Source organism: Saccopteryx leptura, chromosome 11 (genome assembly GCF_036850995.1).
Source record: "Saccopteryx leptura isolate mSacLep1 chromosome 11, mSacLep1_pri_phased_curated, whole genome shotgun sequence".
Lineage (NCBI taxonomy): Eukaryota > Metazoa > Chordata > Mammalia > Chiroptera > Emballonuridae > Saccopteryx > Saccopteryx leptura.
This window is the reverse complement of record NC_089513.1, coordinates 75,862,727-75,887,709: the sequence shown is the minus strand read 5'-3', so window position 1 is coordinate 75,887,709 and position 24,983 is coordinate 75,862,727. Positions and strand designations below refer to the sequence as shown.

General features: G+C 45.2%; 1 protein-coding gene across 3 annotated transcripts in view; it reads left to right on the top strand.

Annotated features, from left to right (window-relative positions):
* AGL (amylo-alpha-1, 6-glucosidase, 4-alpha-glucanotransferase) overlaps window positions 1–24,983 on the top strand; it is a 58,393-nt gene that overhangs the window by 18,904 nt on the left and 14,506 nt on the right. For 2 of the 3 annotated variants that reach the window (XM_066353522.1, XM_066353523.1), the window contains exons 6-28: window positions 71–252; window positions 817–928; window positions 5,179–5,305; window positions 5,902–6,004; window positions 6,094–6,191; window positions 6,822–6,961; window positions 7,440–7,627; window positions 9,315–9,438; window positions 10,214–10,377; window positions 10,645–10,746; window positions 10,862–11,017; window positions 11,121–11,271; window positions 13,183–13,307; window positions 13,394–13,506; window positions 13,622–13,756; window positions 14,994–15,124; window positions 15,963–16,099; window positions 16,741–16,874; window positions 17,982–18,157; window positions 19,653–19,755; window positions 21,345–21,570; window positions 22,473–22,584; window positions 24,160–24,295. In XM_066353522.1, coding sequence (XP_066209619.1) covers window positions 71–252; window positions 817–928; window positions 5,179–5,305; window positions 5,902–6,004; window positions 6,094–6,191; window positions 6,822–6,961; window positions 7,440–7,627; window positions 9,315–9,438; window positions 10,214–10,377; window positions 10,645–10,746; window positions 10,862–11,017; window positions 11,121–11,271; window positions 13,183–13,307; window positions 13,394–13,506; window positions 13,622–13,756; window positions 14,994–15,124; window positions 15,963–16,099; window positions 16,741–16,874; window positions 17,982–18,157; window positions 19,653–19,755; window positions 21,345–21,570; window positions 22,473–22,584; window positions 24,160–24,295 — 3,175 coding nt within the window. The remainder of the gene's footprint in view (window positions 1–70; window positions 253–816; window positions 929–5,178; window positions 5,306–5,901; window positions 6,005–6,093; window positions 6,192–6,821; window positions 6,962–7,439; window positions 7,628–9,314; window positions 9,439–10,213; window positions 10,378–10,644; window positions 10,747–10,861; window positions 11,018–11,120; window positions 11,272–13,182; window positions 13,308–13,393; window positions 13,507–13,621; window positions 13,757–14,993; window positions 15,125–15,962; window positions 16,100–16,740; window positions 16,875–17,981; window positions 18,158–19,652; window positions 19,756–21,344; window positions 21,571–22,472; window positions 22,585–24,159; window positions 24,296–24,983) is intronic. The other variant, XM_066353524.1, reaches the window with a different exon arrangement.

The window sequence follows — 24,983 nt, the reverse complement described above, 5'->3', positions numbered from 1 at the left end:
CACTCGACATGGATACCGTTAGCTTCAGTTAATTGTGAGATCTCCCTTTGTGTCTTTTTCTTTCTCTCAGCCACTAATAGTAAATGGCTCCAGGAGCATCCGGAAAGCGCGTATAACCTCGTGAACTCTCCACACTTGAAACCCGCCTGGGTCTTAGACAGAGCACTGTGGCACTTCTCCTGCGACGTGGCAGACGGGAACTACAGAGACAGAGGCGTGCCCGCCTCGATTGAGAACGACCACCAGATGAATGTCAGTATGTACGGAGGAGGACCGCACTAACCCAGAGTAACCGAATTTTTAAAGTGCTAATGGGATGGGTGGTTGAGTTATTTACAATCTGCCTTTTTTTTTTTTTTTTTGGTATTTTTCTGAAGCTGGAAACGGGGAGAGACAGCCAGACAGACTCCCGCATGCGCCCGACCGGGATCCACCCGGCACGCCCACCAGGGGGCGATGCTCTGCCCCTCCAGGGCGTCGCTCTGCCGAGACCAGAGCCACTCTAGCGCCTGAGGCAGAGGCCAAGGAGCCATCCCCAGCGCCCGGGCCATCTTTGCTCCAATGGAGCCTTGGCTGCGGGTGGGGAAGAGAGAGACAGAGAGAAAGGAGAGGGGGAAGGGTGGAGAAGCAGATGGGCACTTCCCCTGTGTGCCCTGGCTGGGAATCGAACCCGGGTCTCCCGCACGCCAGGCCGACGCTCTACGGCTGAGCCAACCGGCCAGGGCCTACAATCTGCCTTTTAATATGCTAACTGATATTTAGGGGGAAAAAGGATCTTAAATATATACTGATTGTTTAACTGTTGAAATTTTTCAGTGCATTCGAAAAATAATTTGGGAGGATGTGTTTCCAAAGATCCAACTCTGGGAATTTTTCCAAGTAGACGTTCACAAAGCCGTTGAGCAGTTTCGAAGACTTCTGACTCAAGGTAAAATACGTGTGCTAGACTGTTCCTATCTGTTTTTAAGAAATTTACTACGCCTCTTCTTTTCTCTCGGTTAACACCTAATTCAGTTTGTTACTGGATGGTATTTGTGTGGTTTAGGTACGATAAAGTGAGGCTTTTGGAAGTGCTTGGGTAGTTAGCAGAGACGACTGAAATATGTACTTGTTACAGGCGTGAAGGGGCGGTAAGTAGAGCGGGTTGTGTTAGCTGTCAGAAGCTCGAAGCAGGCGTTGAAGCAGAGATTCAGTCTTCTGCCGGTGAAAGCAGGAATCTTAACTAAGAGAGAGTGTCCCCCATTGCGGCCACCCAGCCGCTCGAGAGACTGAGCCAGACACTAGGTAGTAACAAAAGATAAAGACACGAATCATCAGTTAAGGACGTAACTAACCTTTAAGAGGTTGGCCCTGGCCGGTTGGCTCAGCAGTAGAGCGTCGGCCTGGCGTGTGGGGGACCCGGGTTCGATTCCCGGCCAGGGCACATAGGAGAAGCGCCCATTTGCTTCTCCACCCCCCTCCCCTCCTTCCTCTCTGTCTCTCTCTTCCCCTCCCGCAGCCAAGGCTCCATTGGAGCAAAGATGGCCCGGGCACTGGGGATGGCTCCTTGGCCTCTGCCCCAGGCGCTGGAGTGGCTCTGGTTGCGGCAGAGCGTCGCCCCTGGTGGGCGTGCCGGGTGGATCCTGGTCGGGCGCGTGCGGGAGTCTGTCTGACTGTCTCTCCCCAATTCCAGCTTCAGAAAAATACAAAAAAAAAAAAAAAAGAGGTTGATCCTGTGTTCCCGACAAAGGAGCATGGGGGAAACCAGGCTGAGAGAGAAATTAGGGTTTTAGAAGGCAAATTAGAAAGATGGTAAAGAATGTTTCTGTAGTAAGTGTGGGATAGTCTAATAGTGAGGATCTTTGCTGGCTCTTAAAATAAAGACTTCCCTTCCTCATTCAGATCCCAGAGCTAGCGTAGGACAGGAAATACTGCCTTCCAGGTCGCTGTGACTCCAGATCCAGGAAGTTCGGGGTCAGATTCACTCTTCAGTTCTCGTAGTTGTGTAGAGCTTAAACCATGAATGAATGTTCGACACTCACTTTCCTTCATGTTTTATTTTACTGAAGGGCCTCTGTCTTCCCCTCGCTCTGATATTTATAAGCTATATTATACGATAATGTGTGCTCACAGTAAAGACAAAAGGCCAAACGGAGCAACAATGTAATAAATAACCGGGATGTGTGACTTCCTCTCCCCCCAAATCCACTTCTTAGAAGGAACTACCAATTAATAGTTTGTTTCTCTTCAGCTTTTGTGACAGAAATTCAAATTTTATATACATTTTTATACCATTATGTGTATATAAATTATATACATCGGTTTTATATTTACTTTTTTTTTTTTTTTTTTTTTTTGTATTTTTCTGAAGCTGGAAATGGGGAGAGACAGTCAGACAGACTCCCGCATGCGCCCGACCGGCGCGTGCCGGGTAGACCAGGGGCAACGCTCTGCCCACCAGGGGGCGATGCTCTGCCCCTCCGGGGTGTCGCTCTGCCTCGACCAGAGCCAATCTAGCGCCTGGGACAGAGGCCAAGGAGCCATCCCCAGCGCCCAGGCCATCTTTGCTCCAATGGAGCTTCGGCTGCGGGAGGGGAAGAGAGAGACAGAGAGGAAGGACGGGGGGGGGGGGGGGGGGGTGGAGAAGCAAATGGGCGCTTCTCCTATGTGTCCTGGCCAGGAATCAAACCCGGGTCTCCCACACGCCAGGCTGATGCTCTACCGCTGAGCCAACCGGACAGGGCCTATATTTACTATTTTATACACACAAATGAGACTATTTAACAACTTGTTCTTACAGTCTATTTAACAACTTGTTCTTTTAGCAGATAATATGATTTTATTACAGCTAATCATTTCTTTTCATTTCTAGATAGCAATACAATTTTAACATACTTGAATTTCTTTAGCCTTTTTGGTGAGTTATTTCCAGTTTATTCATGGTTCATTCATTCATTCAATACATCTTGATTGAACCAGGTACTAGATGCTAGATCCTATTCGGGGCACGGAGATTCAGTGATATAAAGATAGCAAGCCCTTGACCTAGTGGAACTTACTTTCTTACAAGCAGTACTATGGAAAATATGTCCTTGTACATGTTATTTTTACTTGTTTATGTGAGTATACCTGTAGGATAAATTTCTGGACGTAGAATTACCAGGTCAAAGGATATACAAATTTCACAATAAATTTACAATAGGTGTTGTCAGATTGCTTTTCAAACACAAGTGTAGCCCTTTATGTTATCACTAGCCCAGGGGTAGTCAACCTTTTTATACCTCCCGCCCACTTTTGTTTCTCTATTAGTAGTAAAATTTTCGAAACACCCGCCGGTTCCATAGTCATGGTGATTTATAAAGTAGGGAAGTCACTTTACTTTATAAAATTTATAAAGCAGAGTTACAGCAAGTGAAAGCATATAATAATAATTACTTACCAAGTACTTTATGTCAGATTTTTGCTAAGTTTGGCAGAATAAATCTTTGTAAAACAACTTACTCTAGTTAAATCTATCTTTTTATTTATACTTTGGTTGCTCCACTACCGCCCACCATGAAAGCTGGAGCGCCCCCTAGTGGGCGGGAGGGACCAGGTTGACCACCACTGCTCTAACCATACCCTCACCAACATTAGATGCCTTGAATCGTGGTAGGGACCAGGTTGACCACCACTGCTCTAACCATACCCTCACCAACATTAGATGCCTTGAATCTTTATAAATCTTTGTCAATCGGGCAAATCGTCCTTATTTTAATTTACATTTCTTCACTTACTAGTGAAAGATCTGTTCACAGGTTAGCCATTTATAGTTGTTGTTTTTTTAACCAGCAACCCTAGAATTTTGGGGTGATGCTCTAGCCAACGAGCTATCCAGCCAGGGCAGCCATTTATAGTTTTTCCCGTATTGTCTAGTTGTGTTATTTCCCTGTTTTTCTATTGGGTTGTCTTTTTGATGTTGACTAATTATTGGTGATTCCTTCTTATACTGGCCTCAGATACATGGCTCACATAAATTTGGGGGTATTTTATTGCTTCTTACTCATTTTGAAATATCCCCGAATTTTTGTGAGCAGTTTATGTCCTGTTAGTATACTGTTGACCATTTAACTCTTGTTTATGGTGGGGGTTTTTTTTTCCAATGTAGTCAAATTTGTCAATCCTTCTTTTTTATGGCTTCTGATTTTACATCATGCTTAGAAAAGACCTTCCATCAACATGCTATATTTTCTTCTAACAATCTTACTTGTATTTTACATTTGAATATTTAATATGCCTAGGATTTATTTTTGTGTATTATATAAAGAAGGTGTTGAATTTTCTTTTTATTCAGAAATCACGTCGAGTTGATCATCCCTCCTTCTACACGAATTGTAATGCCACCCTCATACTTCATAGAGTACAGTCGTACACTCAGTATGTGGGTCTGCTGTCTGCGCTGGTCCAGCGATCTATCGTGTATTCTAATCGTACTGAAGACTGTTTTATGATTTATACTGATTGTATAGCTTTTTCTCTTTTCCAAACATTTCTTGGCAGTTTTTGTATATTTCCTCTTCCAGGTGAACCTGAGAAAGTAGATTTTAAGAATCTATACTATCTTATTTGTGTGTGCTTTTATAAGACATTGCTAAGTAAGTCTCTTTAGGATAAACCAGGTATTAATGTAAGACGAAGCCCAGGGGAAGCAATCGTGTGCCAAACACCTGATTTACTAGGAACGTGTTCCAGGAAAGGAATGAAAATCCGCCCCACACAGAACATTTATTTACTCTTTCCATTTTATTTTTTATTATGGAAGGAATATGCCTGTTGGTGAAAAAGAGAAAAATGTAAAAAACGGCCTGTGTGCTTCTCTCATGATGGCAAAGAGTCAGGTTGTTCAGGAGACTTTGTGACTCAGGCAGAAAGGTGGGGCCGGGGTTGAACTGGTAGGAATCCCTGTGTTTTTCTTCTGTAAGGTTATTTTCTCCCAATCTCTCTCCCTCCCCCTTCGTGAGTGTGTGTGTGTGTGTGTGTGTGTGTGTGTGTGTGTGTTGGGGAGTGCAGGAAGATGGAAGGGGAGGCAGGAAGAATGCTTGTGATATAAGCATTTGTTTTATTGTCTATGGAAAAGTTACAAAGAACTTAGACACAGTATTAGTTATAATCACCTTGTGGATGTTTGCATTTTTACATATCACCTTTTCCCTCTTTCAGGAAACAGGAAAACACCAACCGTGCCTGATCCCAAGCCACACCTGCAGATTATCCCGGACCCTGAATACAAGCGGCTTGGCTGCACCGTGGACATGAACATCGCTCTCGCCACGTTCATTCCGCATGAGTATGTTGTGTGTGCTGTGAAGTAAAGAACAAGGTTACTTACACACCCTTAGGGCTGGTGCTATTTGCATAATATTGACTAAAAGTTTGACTAGAAAATGAAGTAAAGTAACCCACTGTAATTCTTGTACTGCGAGTGCGTGACATTTTCCCCCTTCCTCTGTGTAAAATGTTTTACGATTGGAAAACTTCTTCAGCCCTAATTACGGTCTCAATGAATACATTTAAAAGAATCTATGACCCTGGTTAGAGATTTTTTTTTTCATTTTATTGAAAACACTTTTTTTACTTTAAATAATTAAAATATTTTCTATTACAGTTGACATACAGTATTATATCGGTTTCAGTATACAACATCGTGATTAGACATTTATACATGTATGAAATGATTTCCCCCAATGAGTCTAGAACCCACCTGGCAACGTACATAGTTATTACAGTATTCCTGACTACATTCCCTTTACATCCCGTGACTATTCTATAATTACCAACTTGTACATCCGAATTCCTTCACCTTTTTCACCCAGCCCCCAGAAAGTTTTTAAAAGAGTTTGTAAAGCATGAACTAATAGGTTTGTACTGCTCTCTCGGCTCCAGCAGCGGGCCAGCCGCAGTCGAGGAATGCTGTAACTGGTTCCGGAAGAGACTTGAGGAATTAAATGCGGAGAAACATCAACTCATGAACTGTCACCAGGAACAGGTTTCACCTGCTTTTCGATTGCTGCTTTTCTCTGAATGTTAATGCTGTTTGTTGTTGTTATTGATGGCACATAACTTCATGTTTTCCAGGCAGTTAATTGCCTTCTGGGAAATGTGTTTTATGAGCGACTGGCCGGCCACGGTCCTAAACTAGGACCTGTCACTCGGAAATACCCTTTGGTTACCAGGTATTCCGTTTCTGCTTTCTTCTCATTAAAGGTTAAACATTGTATTTAACTTTTCAAATTAGCCAAAATGTTTCCTTTAACAAGTGACTTCCAGGACCTTCCTTAAATGGAAATATAAGTTCCGATTTGGTAACTAGGCTTACTATTAATTAATTCTGTTAGGCAGATCTTTAGTTAGAGAAACTATGATCATATGAACTGATTTATAATTATTTACATTAATGTTTCTGGAGGACTGCACACTTAACAATAATTTCAGTGTGAAAGCAAGCAAGCACCTAGCTCCTTTTAAGTCACGTGCAGCATACATTAGGCGGCTAAAGAGTAGCAAAGTGACCTCAGTCCCTCAGTGATTTTATTTGTAAATTATGAGATTTTGTAAACTATTTAAAATGTTGACCAGATATGTTATAATGCTACCTCCCCCGTTCCTCAGATTCTACTCGATTTACTCAAGAAGTCTACTGAAGGTTTTTGACCTGTATTGAAATTTATTTTCCTATAAATGGTGTCAAACACATCTTATTTATTCTGTTCACTGGGGAGGAAATTTCATTTTCACAGGGCTGATTCAGATTCTCTCCAGAGAGTTTCTCTGTATGGATCTAATGCTTAATCATCTGTCCACAGATATTTTACTTTCCCGTTTGAAGACATGCCCCTGTCCGCGGAAGAATCTCTGATTCACCTCCCGAATAAAGCTTGTTTTCTGATGGCCCACAATGGATGGGTGATGGGGGACGATCCCCTTCGGAACTTTGCCGAACCCGGTACGTGTGTCAGTTTTGTCCATTCTCTATGTCCTCAGACGAATGGCTTTTGTTGAGCTGTTTTTTACTGTGCTTGTGCACAAGACTATATTTTTGCAAAAAAAAAAAAAAATGTATTCTTTTGCATTTTTAAAAAACATTTGGGACTACGGCTCCTACACTCATATTGCCACAAGAGGTGTTTTCACACATCAGCCCGGGAGTACATACTATTAAAGTATTTGAATAGCACACATTTTTAGTAGAGACTATAACGCTTGAAATTTTGCAAAGGCTGTAGGTGAGATAGAAATTAATATTAATTTTTAAAAACGTTTTCCCCAAACCATTTTAGATGCAATTGTAACCAGCTTGTATGATATATGGGTGTTGGTAGAAATGGTCCCTGTGATTTAAAAACAACAGTGTTTCCTCGAAGTAATTTTTTTTTTTTCATTGTATCTCTTGAATCGTTGAAAGCAAGCTCCTTCCTTCACAGGGTCAGACGTCTATCTGAGGAGGGAGCTCATTTGCTGGGGCGACAGCGTGAAGCTGCGGTATGGGAAGAAGCCCGAGGACTGCCCCTACCTCTGGGCGCACATGAGGAAATACACGGAGATCACAGCCACGTACTTCCAGGGCGTGCGTCTGGACAACTGCCACTCCACGCCTCTTCACGTGGCTGAGGTACGGGGACAGTTCCTCCGCGGGAAGGCGGGGTCCGGCGTTCCGTCCTGAGGGGGCGGTGCGGACTCTCCTTGCTGCAGGGGTCCGCTGGTCCTCTTGAACACTTCCGTACAATTGACCTAATTCTAGCGGGCTCTTTTGATGTGGTTATCGTGGAATACTGGGCTATGAAGCATTTGGGTTAATATTTTTACTCTAATTTAGGGAAGCAGAGCATACTGGCTCTTTTCATATCCATATAGCCATATTGCCATATAGTATTAAAATATTAATATTTAATAACTTGAAAGGATTCATAGTATTAATTGGAACCTAAAAAATAACAGTATTAATATTTATATAGCATCAAAATATGTGATAACTATCACTTAATCATGTCTTAACATGTTTAATTTTATATTATATTCATTTTAACTCAATAGTAGTGATGTTTATTTTAATTAATTAGTGATATAGTAATCTAATTCTAATATAGTTATAACATATATAACATTTACAAATATTAATTTGTCTTATTCTTGTTATTTTAGGTTGCCTTTAATATACTAATTTATAGTGATTATTTAAATACTAACATTACAGCATATTGAACTTAGTTTTAGCATCATTGATTCACTTTTTTTTTTTAGTAATTATTTATAAAAATGTAACTGTAAACATAGTCTGTTCCTCTTTGGTCTTTTTACAGTAACTTAAGCAATGCCAACATTTATAGCTTTATCTTCTACCCAATATAATTTTGTAAACACTGATGATTATCATCCTGTTTATAAGATCTTTGGTAGCTTCCTAGTGACAACTCCATGTTCTCTGGAAATGTGTGCCTACCTGAAAAATATCTATTTCTATAATTCTAAAACATTATTAATAATGTCTATATTTCCAGTCCTGTGATAAAAAAAAATTGATTTGATCTGAAGATATTTAATGGATATTAGTTCAGGTGGTAGAATATTGTTTAGGTCCAAAAAAATGACAGAGGTGTTTTGTTATTTTCTATAGTGCCTTTAGTAAAAGCAAAAAAATACATACTTGTAAGACTGTTGTAACATTCTGGCAAAACAGAACATGAAAACTTAATGTGCTTAATTTTAAGTTACAAAACGGTCTAGATCCTACTTGTTAGCTGATAGAACTTCAAGTATTTTATTTACCTCTGTGCAAATGTTAGGTGAAAAGTTTTGGAACCAGTCTGATTGCTGATGAAGAGTTTACCATCAACTATAGGAACAGCTGACTTCAGTCCAGTCGGTCCGATATAATCTTTGCAATCTATCTGCACACAGCTCACCAGCAGGGACTTTGTCAATATAGCTTAGTCCACTGCTGGGAATTAGCATTATTAACAACAAACACACATGCGGGGGGGGGGGGGAGCCTAGCAGAATTGCGTGTTATGGTTTACCTCTTTAACATGACGCTGACATTTTTCTACCTCCCCCCCCCCCCCAGAGTCCCTGTTATCTTTGCATAATGGGACCTCCCTCTTCACGGTTTCATTCTGTCAATCCTCTTGTTTATTACTGTATATATTGGTCTGCTTTGATACTTGGCAACTGTTCTTGGATTTCCTCTTTGTCTCGCTCCGTGGTGTCTTCCTGTCAAACCCACACCTGGTGGCGCCTCCCCTGCCCCCTCCCGTCTCTCTCTGCCCCTCCTGTGACATCCCTGACCGTGCTGTTTACAGTACATGCTGGACGCTGCTAGGAAGTTGCAGCCCAATTTGTACGTAGTGGCCGAACTGTTCACGGGGAGTGAGGACCTGGACAACATCTTCGTCACCAGACTGGGCATCAGCTCCTTGATCAGAGGTGAGCTCGCTGCGGCCTGCCGCCCATCCAAAACTCCAGCTTTCGTTTGAGAGGGTTGAGAGGCATTTCGTAGCTCTAGATATAATGTTTAATAATTTTCAACAGTTTTAAAAATATATAAATATATTCTACACACAATTTGCTAATATTACTCAGTCTGCTTGTTTCAGTAAAAATTTCCAGTGTGCAGTAAAACATCTTATTTTTAATTGAGCCCCGGCCCAGTAGCTCGGTTGGTTAGAGTATTATCCCGATGCACTAAGGTGACAGTCCCATCCCCAGTCAGGGCACAGACAGGGACAGATAAACGTTCCTGTCTCTCTCTCCCCACCCTTCATCTTTCTCTAAAATCAATAAGTAAAAAGATAAAAATAAGAAAGTACTGAAAGACCAATGGAATGAATCAATGACTCATGAAGAAAACTGCTATTTTTTTGCTGCTGTTGAAAATATACAAATCTGTTTTTCATCCTGACTACCTGGATATACAATATAACCTTTAGATTTTTTCCCCACAGATTTTTATCTAACCAACATCCTATTAAACCCGTTCCCTCTACCTCCATCGGCCATTTTCCCGGTTAAATTATAGAGTAGACTTTGCTGTCCCTTATACCAGTGGACATTTGTTGAAATGCTTAAAGCAGTTTTATTTTTGATAATACTTAACATGGTCTTTTTTTTTTTTTTTTTTTGAAAGTCAGTCATGATTGGAAATGTAACCTCTTCTTGGATGTTAATGAGGAAGATTAAAATATCCAATCGTGCTTTGCAGAGGCGATGAGCGCGCACAACAGCCACGAAGAGGGCCGGTTAGTGTACCGGTACGGCGGCGAGCCCGTGGGCTCCTTCGTTCAGCCCTGTCTGCGGCCTCTGATGCCGGCCATCGCGCATGCCCTGTTCATGGACATCACCCACGACAACGAGTGTCCTATCGTGGTAAGCTAGGCACCTGACCTGTGTCTGCCATTTATTTCTGTTGCTCGATGTTTTCATATTGATACTTGGTGGCAATACTACCCACATAGTGCTAAGTGATTGCGGTCCGTGGTGTTTACAATGTTTCATTGTTTGCTTGAAAGCAGAGGAATGTATCTGGTAGGATGTATTTCTGCAACTACGCTTTTACTTCAGGATGCCGTGGGATGGCAGTTCGCATGGGAAAGGAAATTCACGATGGGTTCTGTTTGTTGGTCTGCCTTCTAGCATAGGTCGGCCTACGACGCCCTCCCGAGTTCCATGATTGTCTCCATGGCGTGCTGCGCCAGCGGGAGCACCAAGGGCTACGACGAGCTAGTGCCCCACCAGGTTTGTGTACCTGCCGCCCTTCAAAACCCACCTGGCCGGCCGCGTTCCGCGCTTTCACCGAAAGTGCTCGCTGGCGTGAAAGCGTCCGCGGGTCCTAAGCTTGAACCTCGTTCAGATTTCAGTGGTTTCGGAAGAACGGTTTTACACTAAGTGGAATCCGGGAGCATCTCCGTCCCATACAGGTGACGTTAATTTCCAGAGCGGCATAATTGCGGCCCGGCGTGCTATCAATAAACTTCATCAGGAGCTGGGGGCCCAGGGTTTCATTCAGGCAAGGATCTATGCTTTCTAAGTTTCCTTCTTCAGTTTCAGAGGAAGCTGGCCCAGCAAGAGCACTAACGGGTTTGCCCCCCCCCCTCCCCGCTGCGCCTCAGGTGTACGTGGACCAGGTGGACGAAGACATTGTGGCCGTGACAAGACACTCGCCAAGTAGCCACCAGTCTGTCGTGGCCGTGTCTAGAACAGCTTTCCGGAATCCCAAGACGTCATTCTACAGCAAGGAAGTGCCTCAGATGTGCATCCCTGGTAAGACACCCTCGGGACGTCACTGCGATGATATTCTGTTGTTATATTAAATCGCTGTTGTACATCCGATGCGTGCTAACACCGTGCGAGTGTGGACGCACTTGAAGAAAAAGGTTTCGAAATCTTGGGAACTTGTATTTTTATTACGTGGAACAAAAACCTGGCCGGAGGTGTTCCCGAGTGTTAACAGTTTTTGAGTTGTGCAATAGTTTTTTTCCTCTTAGTATATTTCCTGATTTCCTAACTTGTTCAAAGTGAACATGGATTTCTTTTATCCTCAGGAAAATGTAGGTGAATATTTGCGCGTGTGTGTTTGTACGTGTGTGCACGTATGTGCACACGTGTGAAAACCAAACTGGAAATACGTAGTTTGATATGTAAGGCTCCCCAGCCTAGGTCATTCCACTGGTTCAGCCAAATAGAAAGTTTCACTGCTCCCCAAACCTCTTATTCCCACCTATGATTTGAATGCTTTACACCAGTGGTAGTCAACCTGGTCCCTGCCGCCCCCTAGTGGGCACTCCAGCTGTCATGGTGGGCGGTAGCGGAGCAACCAAAGTATACATAAAAAGATAGATTTAACTAGAGTAAGTTGTTTTATAAAGATTTATTCTGCCAAACTTAGCAAAAATCTGACATAAAGTATTTGGTAAATAATTATTATTATATGCTTTAACTTGCTGTAACTCTGCTTTATAAATTTTATAAAGTGACTTCCCTACTTTATAAAGCACCATGACTGTGGAACCGGTGGACGGTTAGAAATTTTTACTCCTAACAGAGATACCGAAGTGGGCGGGAGGTATAAAAAGGTTGACTGCCCCTGCTTTACACCTTCCAAGGACTACGGTTTCACCCGCTTTGGGAAGGCTTCTCTGAGTGCCCAGTAATCTCTCTCTTCTACGAACATGTCGCGATTAAAGTCTCTCTATATCGTTCTTTTTATACCCAATTCTAAACTACTTCCCCGAGGCGTCTTCTTACTATGGCTTGCTTCTTTCTAGATGAGTGTACGTCGTTTCCTTCCTTACGATTACCTATATTATTGGCAGAACGTGTCCCTGAGCACATAGCCGCTGTCCACGTTTGTCGACGGAGTGAAGGGTCCCATAAAAAGCGTCATATTTTATATGGGTAGCCAGTTGCTAAATATGCCTAGCTCCAATTTTTTAAAAGTGATCAACTTGCATAGTTTTAGGTTTAATGTTCATTAGTCCTTCTAGGCGTTCACAAAAGTACGTTGAGTAATAATCTCATCTGATTGTTGCTCATACATAAATATATAGTTATGACAGAGAAAAATGAGTGACAACGTTACCAGAGTGAATGCCTTTTGGTGCATTCGTACAGTCAGGAATATTACTTGGCATTTGAAATACATGAGCCTAGTGTTAATGTAGCGATGCGAACAAATCTAAAAATTACAGAGTTGTTCAATAGAAAGTAAGTTGCAGAAACATATATACATATAATGTGTATCCACTTTAATAAAACTTGGAAATATGGAAAATAATACATGCTGTTTAGGGAAACACAGAGTTAATAAAAATGCTCAGGCTCTGCAAATGTCACACCACAGGTTGTGGCGACCTCTGCAGGGGAAGGAAGACCACACATGGGCTTCGGCCATTATTGTCACGTCAGACTTAATAAGCTCTCTTTTCAAGTAAAGCTTTGTGAACTAATTTGTGATTTTAAAAGCAAAAGCATTGTGTGAAAATGCATCTTGGGTCAACCCATCTACTTTCAGATTGTCTTGCTTTTTTAAATTTTTAATTAACTGACTTGGCACCTTTAACTTTCAATGAAGTGATTTAAAACCAACTCCTCATTTTGGATGGTTTAAAGCAACTCCTCATTTTGGATGGTTTAATAGGAAATTCTGTTAACGTTTATTTTATCTACTCCTAGGCAAAATTGAAGAAGTAGTTCTGGAAGCGAGAACGATGGAAAGGAATACAAAACCTTACAAGAAGGATGAGAATTCCATCAACGGAATGCCTAACCTGACAGTAGAAATCCGAGAGCACATTCAGGTACCTGCTACTCTCAGCTTACTGCTGCGTTCCACCTTTTAAGGACGTTAGAATTATTCACCGGTCTTCCTGTAACTCTTTTCAAGCTCAACGAAAGTCAAATAGTCAAACAAGCTGGAATTACCACAAAGGGACCCCATGAATATATTCAAGAAATAGAATTTGAAAACTTGTCTCCGGGAAGTGTTATTGTATTCAGGTATGGTAAGGGTTCAAACTGTTGCCTTCACTGATGTTTCACCTAGTTTGCGTATCCTGTTCATTTTAGATACGTTTCTCTTAAAAAGTAACCAGTTTTCAACTGATGTTTGCAGAGTCAGTCTGGACCCGCACGCACAAGTGGCTGTTGGAATTCTCCGGAACCATCTCTCGCAGTTCAGCCCTCACTTTAAATCCGGGAGCCTTGTGGTTGACAACGCCGATCCCATATTAAAAGTTCCTTTTGCTGCGTAAGTATGCTTCCTTTTATGGAGGTCTGCCGCTTTGATAACTGGTGAGCGACCACCAGCCTGATGTAAGTAGTTTGAAGGGTTCCTGTGCCCTGGCTATTTACTGCATGGGTGGTCCAAGGACCGGTAGTCTCAGCATCACCAACTGTCACCATTTTCCCGAGTGCTTTATCATTTGTGTGTGTGTGTGTGTGTTTGCACGTGTCTCTCTATGTAGATACAGATTCATAGGTGTGACCACACACACACACACAGACATGGCTGTCTGCACACACACAGTTTTTCTGAACTGTTTGACACCAAGCTACATACCTCATGCTCCTTCCCACATTGTTGTTTAGAATGCCAACAAGGTATTTTATTATATAGCTGTATTGTAATGTATTTAATTAGTCTCCATTTTTGGTGTCTAGGTTGCTTCCGATTATTTCCCGTTATGTGTGCATTTGCACACTCACTTTTGCATAAATTGTCGCTTCTTCACTTACTAGGTGATAACACATGCAGGAAGAGTATGGGTTTTGAAATTTAAAACCAGGGCCCTGGCCGGTCGGCTCAGTGGTAGAGCATTGGTCTGGCATGTGGAAGTTCCAGGTTCAATTCCCAGTCAAAGCACACAGGAGAGCACCCATCTGCTTCTCTCCCTACTCCTCTCGCCTTTCTCTCTCTCTCTTTCCCTCCCACAGCCAAGGCCCCATTGGGAGCAAAGTTGGCCCGGGCGCTGGGATGGCTCCATGGCCTCCGCCTCAGGTGCTAGAATGGCTCTGGTTGCAACAGAGCAATGCCCCAGATGGGCAGAGCATCGCCCCTTGGTGGGCATGCCGGTGGATCCCGGTTCGGGCACATGCGGGAGTCTGTCTCTCTGCCTCCCCTCCTCTCACTGAATTAGAAAGAAAGAAAGAAAGAAAGAAAGAAAGAAAGAAAGAAAGAAAGAAAGAAAGAAAGAAAGAAAGAAAGAAAGAAGAAAGAAAGAAGAGAAAGAAAGAAAGAGAGAGAGAGAGAGAAAGAAATTTCGAGCTGGGTTTAACTCCAGCTTCACCATCGTTAGCATGTTTTATCCTTCAATCATTATTTCTAATGAATATTGTTTACAATGTATATTATAATGATGAGCTCCTAAAACATACATTGCGGAGACATTTGATGGTTACGATTCGGATTTTCTCCTTAATTTTTGTCGACAGCAAATGAAATGTCGGTATATTTAACCAGTTCTCCGTATTTTTTCACCTCACAGGATCGCCGCTAAGTTGACTCTGGCCGAGCTGAACCAGGTGCTCTACCGATGTGAGTCGGAAGAACAGGAGGACGGGGGCGGGTGTTACGACATACCGAACTGGTCGTCTCTTAAATATGCGGGTCTTCAAGGTGAGCACGTATGAGGAGACTTAAGCTTTTAGGGATTTTTTTTTTAAGCATCATATGGTGTCTTTTTATTGAAAAACGAGCACGGGCTCAGAGTTGGACTGCTCGGGTTGACATGATGGCTCCCCTGCCCACCCATTTGTTGACCTCTGGCGAATAACGTCTGCCTGCCCCAGCTCCGCCCCCATGAAGTGTGAGTCACGTGGTCTGGCCTGGAGGCTTTTCTGAGGATTAAATGAGGTAATTCATTGAAATAGCAGGCAGTGCTATGTATGCCTAGGAATTCGAACGCTTCTCTCTGAGGGTTATTTAAAGAGATGACTCTCTGCTTCATTGAGGTGCAAGTCCCTCTGGTTGTATTTCTCAGTTGTTTCCAAAGTGGGCTTTAGTCTCATTATCGCCGCAGATGGTCTTGCTCTCTCTGAAACCAGTTCCGCGATTGCGTTAAGTCTCGCCTGAGCCTGAGTGAACCTGGTACTTGTCGACACAGAGGGACAGAGACATCGTCTCACTTCCCCAGATGCCGTAGGGCTGACGAACCGTGCTGGTTCCCTTGAACAGTATGACACTAAACCCAGAAAGAACAAAGCCAGTCAGAGAAGACAGGACTCTTGGAAAGGTCTGCCTAGCTCTTGTGACAGCAGGCCCCTTCCCAGTGTCCTCGCAGTGTGGTTCAAGCCTGAGATACCACACTGATCTCCGACCAGCACAGGCGCCCCTGTGGGGCTGTGCAGCCCTGGGTCGGCCTCTGTGTTCACCCCAAATTATCAGACACTCGCAGCAGCCCAGGAACACATGGTCTCTGCCCGTAACATAGCGTGGCATGTCTGTGAATTTTCAGGGTTAATGTCCGTACTGGCAGAAATAAGACCCAAGAATGACTTGGGGCATCCCTTTTGCAATAATTTGAGATCTGGAGATTGGATGATTGACTACGTCAGTAACCGGCTGATTGCAAGATCGGGAGCTATTGCGGAGGTGAGTAAAGCTACATTGTTGTCCAGGTGAGGTGAGTAAAGCTACATGGTTGTCCAGACAGACAAGGGCACAGTGAGAACCATGTGATACATAATATTTTCAGTTTGCTGACCTGAAACATTTTCCTTACTTTCCCATTATCTCCCAGTGTTAAGAAATGAATACTGTAGCTGGTTGGTAGATCACTAGTTAGTAGGGTTGCCTGTTGGGATTTCCCTTTTAAAATAAGCCCAGCCCGTCAACACACCAGATTAACTTTATTTTTTTTTGAAGTTGGAAGCAGGGAGGCAGTCAGACAGACTCCCGCATGCACCCGACCTGGATCCACCCAGCGTGCCCACCAGGGGGGCGATGCTCTGCCCATCTGGGCTGTTGCTCTGCTGCAACCGGAGCCATTCTAGCGCCTGAGGCGGAGGCCATGGAGCCATCCTCAGCGCCTGGGCCAACTTTGCTCCAATGGAGCCTTGGCTGTGGGAGGGGAAGAGAGAGAGAGAGAGGAAGGAGAGGGGGAGGGGTGGAGAAGCAGATGGGCGCTTCTCCTGTGTGCCCTGGCTGGGAATCGAACCCGGGACTTCCACATGCAGGGCCAACGCTCTATGGCTGAGCCAACAGATTAACTTCTAAAATCATTGCTGTACCAGGTCGGGAAGTGGCTGCAGGCCATGTTCTTCTACCTGAAGCAGATCCCGCACTACCTCATCCCCTGCTACTTCGACGCCATACTCATTGGCTCGTACACCACTCTTCTGGACGCGGCGTGGAAGCAGATGTCCAGGTACCCGCGGGGCCTGAGCAGGCAGGCGTGCTTGTGTAGAGACAGCACACAGTCTGTTACACATGCTCCAAGGGGACCAGACACGGCGAGGTCGTAGGCCCGCAGAGCTGGGAGCATTTGTGAGTGTGCAGGAAGTTTATTAGCACTCTGCGGTGAGGAACACACCAAAACTGAGCCGTTACAATCTGTTCTCTGAAGCTAAAATGGCAGAGTGATGGGCACGTTTGTTGTATACTATTCATTTCTACTTCTTCATTGACTTGTTAATGGCTACACTATTTAGAACATACATACAAAGCTACTTCTCTCATTTTTCATTCATTGAGAGAAAAATATTCTGCTATTACTAAGAATGAAACTTGCCTGGCCTGACCTGTGGTGGTGCAGTGGATCAAGTGTCGACCTGGAATGCTGAGGTTACTGGTTCAAAACTCCAGGCTTGCCCACTGAAGGCACATAGGAGAAGCAATTGCTATGAGTACATGCTTCCCTCCCCCCACTCCACCGTTCTCTCTCTCCTCGCTCTAAAATAAATAAAACAAAAATAAAATGAATGAAAGTTGCCTTTAAGGATGAATTACCCTAAACTGAAACCACAGATCAGAATGTGCCGGGGCAGAGCCCCCGTGCTGATTGGGGCATCATTTCGGAAAGCGCGAACTTCAGTCCCTCATCCCCCCCACCACCCCACCCTCCACCCCCACCCCCGGGTCTCACAGCAGGCCCTGCCCTTAAGTCAGCTAGACCACTGGGAGGAAGGAAAGCAGTTTTCAAATCAAAGCCAGTTGAGAATGTTTCTCAGCCGATCACGATCACCGTGACACGTTCGCATAGACAGGTGAAAGAAAGACACCAAATACAGTCACTCACTGCTGAAAACTCCTTGAATCCGGGGGCATACAGTTGTAGCTCTGGCGACGGGTTCTAGAGCTCTGCTGTGTGAGGTTGTGCCCGTAAATGACAACATCATTCCACGCACTTAAAATCTGGTCAGGAGTGTAGGTCGCACGTGTTCTCGCCACAGTAACAAAATTTTTAAGTAAATAAATAATAGATTTTTTTTGTGTGTCTACAGATAATAACTTAGGCTTTCTCACTGCCCTGCAGCTTTGTGCAGAACGGTTCCACCTTCGTGAAGCACCTCTCCTTGGGGTCGGTGCAGATGTGTGGGGTGGGGAAGTTCTCCTCCCTGCCCCGCCTGTCGCCCTCCCTCGCCGACGTGCCCTACAGACTGAACGAGATCACCAGAGAAAAGGAGCAGTGCTGTGTGTCCCTGGCGGCAGGTATGGAATTCACGCACCAGGTGAGAAGGAAGGCGTGAGTCAGTGTTATTCAAAGAGGAAAAGTTATGGGGAAATGATTATTTTTTTAAAAAAGAAAACATAAATGACATTCTGATTTGTTATACCTGATATGCTTACACATCAGCTATAGTACAAAACAAAAATAGAAACTGAAAAGTTGCCTGACCAGGCGGTGGCTCAGTGGATAGAGCGTCGGACTGGGATGCGGAAGGATCCAGGTTTGAGACCCCAGATGAGCACGGGCTCATCTGGTTCGAGCAAGGCTCACCAGCTTGGACCCAAGGTCGCTGGCTTGAGCAAGGGGTTACTCGGTCTGCTGAAGACCCGCGGTCAAGGCACATATGAGACAGCAATTAATGAACAACTAAGGTGTCGCAACAAAAAACTGATGATTGATGCTTCTCATCTCTCTCCATTCCTGTCTGTCTGTCCCTGTCTGTCCCTCTCTCTGATTCTCTCTCTGTCCCCCCTGCAAAAAAAAAAAAAAAAAAACTGAAAAGTTAAGTTGATAAATATAAATAAGTCTAATATTTACTCTGGCCCCCAAGGGAATGTTTCTTATACTCCATTCTGCAAGTAGGTTTTGGGGGGTTTATTTAAAAATGAAGACAAAGCCTACAAATACCTTCCTTTCATGACAACAAGTGGGGAAAAAATTCATAATGGTAACTTTTATATTCATTGACAAGGTAGAAATCACTCAGAAGTTTTGTGATCTGTAAGTTAAATACTCTTCAAGTATTTTAATCAAAAAACTAATACAGACATTCCCCCATATCAGTATAGAGATTTTATCATTTTGACTTTTTCACAAGGGCAGACTGACTGTGTGTTAGGTCACACCAGCTCAGACTCACCCTTGGATTTGTCTACACTCGTATTTCATACAGGGTGTTAATGGGTTCAAGTGCTGGGAGGTCTGTGTGGCCCAGGCTGTGCGCTGTATGTTAGCTGCTGTCGCCAAAGTATCACCAGCAACCCTAGATGAGCCAGATGTATCCACTACGTGTAAATAACCCTCAGACTGGTCAGGGAAGTGTGTACTGTTATTCTGGAGACCGTATAGAAAAGACACGTCTAATGTTACTGTTAGTTCTGGTCTTTCTTAGCAGAAGGCAAGACTGCCTAATCTCCGAGAGGGTGAAGACTCACGTAAGCAGAAACTTAGATCCTGACGTCCCCTTAGGATTGGCCCAAGTTTTATTTGATCTTAGTCATCTCCTTTCACCTCTCAGTTTACCTTGTGTCATTAGTCTTTTATTTCATTCTTTTAATCAATGTTCCTTATGATGCGTCACGTACCAGTTACCGTCTCAAGGATAGATATACTTTGGTGACGTGGACAGCGGAGGTTTCTGTTAGCTCGGGTCCTGTTCTCCGTTGAGGAGAGAAGAGTCATCGCTCCGACAAACCAGAAGGCAGACCAACAAGCTAACGTCGGACTGACACACGCCTTTGCTGTGTTTTCTGTTAGGCCTGCCTCATTTCTCCTCTGGGATTTTCCGCTGCTGGGGAAGGGACACTTTCATTGCGCTCAGGGGACTCCTGCTGATCACCGGACGCCACCTAGAGGCCAGGTAGGGGAGCTCCGCCCCGCGGCCAGTCCCGGTCAGCATGTCTGTCACGTGCTCTGCAAGCCCTCCTTCTACGCAGCTGTTCTCAACATGTGGGAGGCACGCCCCCTTCAGGTGGCTTTTCATTTGATTTTCTGCATGTTCGTAGGACTTCAAAGGAGTGAAAATCTGAGAAGTCAGTAAGTTCTACAGGTCAGGCTTATTTTCAGATTTGCTGGTTTATTTCAGTAAAATAACAAAAGAAAACGTATAACCACGTTCAGGCACTTAACATGCCTCAGTTCCATTTACATTCTCTTGCCTTCAACGGCGGACATCTGGCCACAGCCAGCGGTGAGGTGGGTGGGGACATGTGGGAAAGCCATGTCGGTGGGCACAAGCGGTGTCTGCCACACGTTGTGTCCACGGACAGGGGTCTCTGTATTCAGCTCTCAAGTGTGGGTGGGACTTGGCTCTGGGGGAGATCGCTGGCACTCTGAGCTCTTCTTGGAAGTGTCACGGACGACGCTAATGCTTTCGGACTATGGAAAATAAAAAGTCACCTGCTACACCATACTTAACAGATGGGCAGTCCACGGAGACACAGAGTTGATGAAATTTCTAGATGGTTTAGCCCAGTGGTAGTCAACCTGGTCCCTACTGCCCCCTAGTGGGCATTCCAGCTTTCATGGTGGGCGGGAGCAGAGCAGCCAAAGTATAAATAAAAAGATAGATTTAACTATAGTTAAGTTTTTTTTATAAAGATTTATTCTGCCAAACTTAGCAAAAATCTGACATAAAGTACTTGGTAAGTAATTATTATTATATGCTTTCACTTGCTGTAACTCTGCTTTATAAATTTTATAAAGTAAAGTTACTTTCCTACTACTTTATAAATCACCATGACTGTGGAACCAGTGGGCGGTTAGACAATTTTACTACTAACAGAGATACAATAGTGGGCGGGAGGTATAAAAAGGTTGACTGCCCCTGGTTTAGCCAAAAAGCACTGAGGCCTGGACAATTTAAATGACTTTTCCAAGGCATGCAGACGGCAGCACCAGTGTAAACCTGCCTTCCTGCCCCCTCGTGTCCTGCTCTGTTTAGAATGCCGTGCCATCTAACGCGTTCAATATAAAGTCCCTTTGAACAGTGTTTGCAAAGCAATCGTGGTTTTCAAGGTCAGCGTTCACCCATTTCTTTTCTCATGCCTTTGCCTTGCTTTTGGTCTCGGCTGTTTAAAATACCAGAGGGCATGCTTGTAGTTATGTACTTAGGTTTTGAAACACCAAGGATTTCGAAAGTCGAATCTGTAGCTGTGAGGGCCCTCAGTCTCCCATCCCATCCCTCACTGACGCATGAGAAAGGACCCCAGGGAGGGTGAGTTACGCAGGCCGTTAGAGGAAACGCCGGGGCTGCACAAGCAAGCTTTCTGATTTTGAACTCAGGACTCATCCTGTATTATGACCCCCCGTTGACGTGAACACACAAGGAATTCAGGGCGGGAAAGAAAACGCAGCCGAAATACTCGTCACCCAAAGGGACCTTCTTGTCTTCCATTTCTTACGAGATGGTTTTCATGTCGAAGGACCCACTGGCTTCTGTTGTTTTAGGAATATCATCTTAGCGTTTGCTGGCACCCTGAGACACGGTCTCATTCCCAATCTCCTGGGGGAAGGGACGTACGCCAGGTACAACTGCAGGGACGCCGTGTGGTGGTGGCTGCAGTGCGTCCAGGATTACTGCACCCTGGTCCCCAACGGCCTGGACATCCTCAAGTGCCCCGTGTCCAGGATGTACCCCACGGATGACTCCGCTCCTCTGCCGGCCGGCACTGTGGTAAGCATCTTTTCTCACAACCGTTTCTTTTCCTGAAAAATGACTCAGCTTCTACTAAAAAAAAAAAAAAAAAAAAAAAAAAAAAAAAAAAACACATAACCGAGAATTATTAAAATATTGCTATTTAGCCTCTTGCTGGTGCTTTGAGACACCACAGAGCTAAAACTTGCTTCCGCCTAAGGAGCTTGGATCCTGGCAGAGGGTGACTGTACGTCATACTGTGTCACTGTGCAGAGAGGTGTCCGTAGTCCCACAGGGAGAAAGATGGCCCAGGAGCGGGGACTCGGGGGGAGACTCCGGGAGGTACCTAAAACTTGACCCAAACTGAACCTGACCAGGCGGGTAGGAGGTCAGCAGAGAGGAGGCCGTTGTGGGAAGACATCGGAGAGAGTGGACTAATGGGGCTTAGGGTGGAGGGAAACAGAGGCGAACCCTCTGCTCGCCCAGTTGGGCCTTCTGTGTGTGGGGGGCACGGGTGGGTGCGTAGAGATCGGTGAGCCGGACCGTGGGAGCCCTCCGCCAGTCCAGGGCGTTCAGAGTTCGCCCTGCTGTGAAGCAAGTTGGGTTCACTGACTATCTGAACAGCTCACGCTGGTAGACACCATCCCAGGGTTCGTGTCCCCGTGGCAGCACAGATATAAGTGACGTCACGTCACGCACATGCCCCGTCAGGTCACAGGATGTTACATGCCCACGTGCCAGAGTTGGGCTCTATTATTGGGGGGGGGGGCAGAAGCTGCTTCTGCCCCAGTCTCACCCCCACCCCCCACCCCACCCCCCGAGCCCCATTTCCCCCGTCGAAGGAAAACAGACGTTCTCACAGAACTCAAGGCGTGGGAATCGGGGGAAGGTGAGGACACTGTGATTTCTAACGGGGGCGGCGTCTGTCGTGTCGCCGACAGGACCAGCCGCTGTTTGAGGTGATACAGGAAGCCATGCAGAGGCACGTGCAGGGCGTCCAGTTCCGGGAAAGGAACGCGGGGCCGCAGATCGACCGCCACATGAAGGACGAAGGTGCGTCCCTCCGCACGGGTTCCACGGCCCGGGGGGGGGGGGGTGACGACACAGACCAAACGTGACGTCGGGGACATGGGTGGGCAACACTGCAGACTACAACTGTGGGAGGACGACCCCGGTTCCTGCTCTCAGGGGCTCAGTTTCCATTTCTAGAGGAGAGATACAACTCTGTGCCTTTCCTCAGCCAGGGCGAGAGGTAGTTATGATCCCAACCATAGCTAGTCCTGCCGCGCTTACTGTGTGCTTGGCATGTGCTGCCCACTCCGCGTGCTGTGCCCATTTGACCGTCCGGAGACCGCTGAGGATGAGTGAGTTATATTGTTCCCGTTTTCATTGATGAGATGATTGCGGACAGTCGTTTTGTTATGGTAATTAGACTGTGGACTTTTTTTCCCCTCTTTTTTTTAACACATGATAAGCTTTTTAAGCGATCTTCTCCAGGTATTTCAAATAACTCACTAACTCATTGGCAGATTTTGATATACACTCAAGAATCCAAATTCCCGGTGCATCGTAAATTATATTTTAAACAGTGATTAAACCTTATTTAGTTAATTTATTGTTTGTAGTGGTAACATGCAAATTTTATACCCAGCTGAGCTGACACGAATCACTGAGAACATTTTTTTTATCCTTCACTTAGAGAACTAAATAGAAATGGGTTTTATACTGTGTGGTATCTCTGAATTACTTTCATTTTTAATTTTAATTATGGAACATTTCAATGTACAGAAAATAATATAAATTTCACCTTTGAACCTGGAACTGGTTGATATTAGACGAGTATGAACATTTTTGGCCAGGGTTCCTTTAGATCTTTCTCTCTTGTTTTGAAAAGAAAGAAACCATTGCAGACATACTAAAGCTTCACCTCTGTGTCTCCCCTCCCTCCCAGAATGATAATGACTTCCCTGTAATCAGGGCTTCTATTTACATGGATGTTCTTATGCTTCTGTATGTTTGAGTATGTGTAAATTGCTTAGGATTTATATTATGTAGTATAGATTTAGTATATCATATAGTACATAGTCAATACATTGTTGTATAATGTAGCTATCCTATATATATAATTCTTTGATAAGTGTCTAAGCTTTGTCTCGTACAATCACGTTGGATGCAGCCACCTGCTCATGCACACAACGTGGCTGGAGATATTAGTGTGATCCACTTTTTAAACTTTTGCGGAGAAGGTAGCTTGCACGTCCTTTTGCACCCAGCTTGCTCGGTCGTTTTGCTTGGGGAGTCTGTCCGTTTGATGCCTGTAGATGCAGGACCTCCCCTCTCGGCACGGTAAGGAGTCTTCCATCGTAGGAACCAAGCACAGAGCTCGGAAGGTTGGAAGACTACCCAGCAGCCACTCTCCGCTTGCCCCTGTGAGCAGCGTCGTGACAGCGCCCTGGTCTCCACGTGTGCCAGGGAGGGCTGCTCTGCAGTGTGTGCCGGAGACAATGCCACAAGCTGTAGTGTGCACATCCCAGCGTCCACGCTCTGCCCAGCTTGCTCTCCGGAGTCCTGGTCCTTCTCTACTGTATCCCTTTTGAATAATATAAATGCCTCATTTGGCTCTTCTAGGTTTTAATATCACCGCCGGAGTGGATGAAGACACGGGGTTTGTGTACGGAGGAAATCGCTTTAACTGTGGCACCTGGATGGATAAAATGGGAGAAAGCGACAGAGCCAGGAACAGGGGCGTCCCGGCCACTCCGAGGCACGTTCACTCGCTGGTGCTGACGTAGTTACACTGTCCAAACCACGCACTTGCGGGAGCTGTTCTTCTGTTAACATGAGGTCTTCGTGATACACCAGCCGTACTCTCCCTCCCCCCGCCTCGGCTGTGCCCCCGCCCCCTGTACTCAGGTCCTCTGGGTGTCGTCCTCGGGTGAAGCGTCTCTTCTCTTCTGGAGGCTCCCACAGGTGCATTGTCTACAAGCACCTGCCCTGATGACCTGTTACCCCTGTGGTTTAGACCCTCCCTGAACTTGAAGTGCCCTCCTTGTAAACACATCATTACACCCCTCTTTGGTAAATATAAAAAAAAAAAAACAGCCAGTTACCCCATTCTTTTTTTTTTTTTTTGTATTTTTCTGAAGCTGGAAACGGGGAGAGACAGACAGACTCCCGCATGCGCCCGACCGGGATCCACCCGGCACGCCCACCAGGGGCGACGCTCTGCCCACCAGGGGGCGATGCTCTGCCCCTCTGGGGTGTCGCTCTGCCGCGACCAGAGCCACTCTAGCACCTGGGGCAGAGGCCAAGGAGCCATCCCCAGCGCCCGGGCCATCTTTGCTCCAATGGAGCCTCGGCTGCGGGAGGGGAAGAGAGAGACAGAGAGGAAGGAGGGGGGGGTGGAGAAGCAAATGGGCTCTTCTCCTATGTGCCCTGTCTGGGAATCGAAC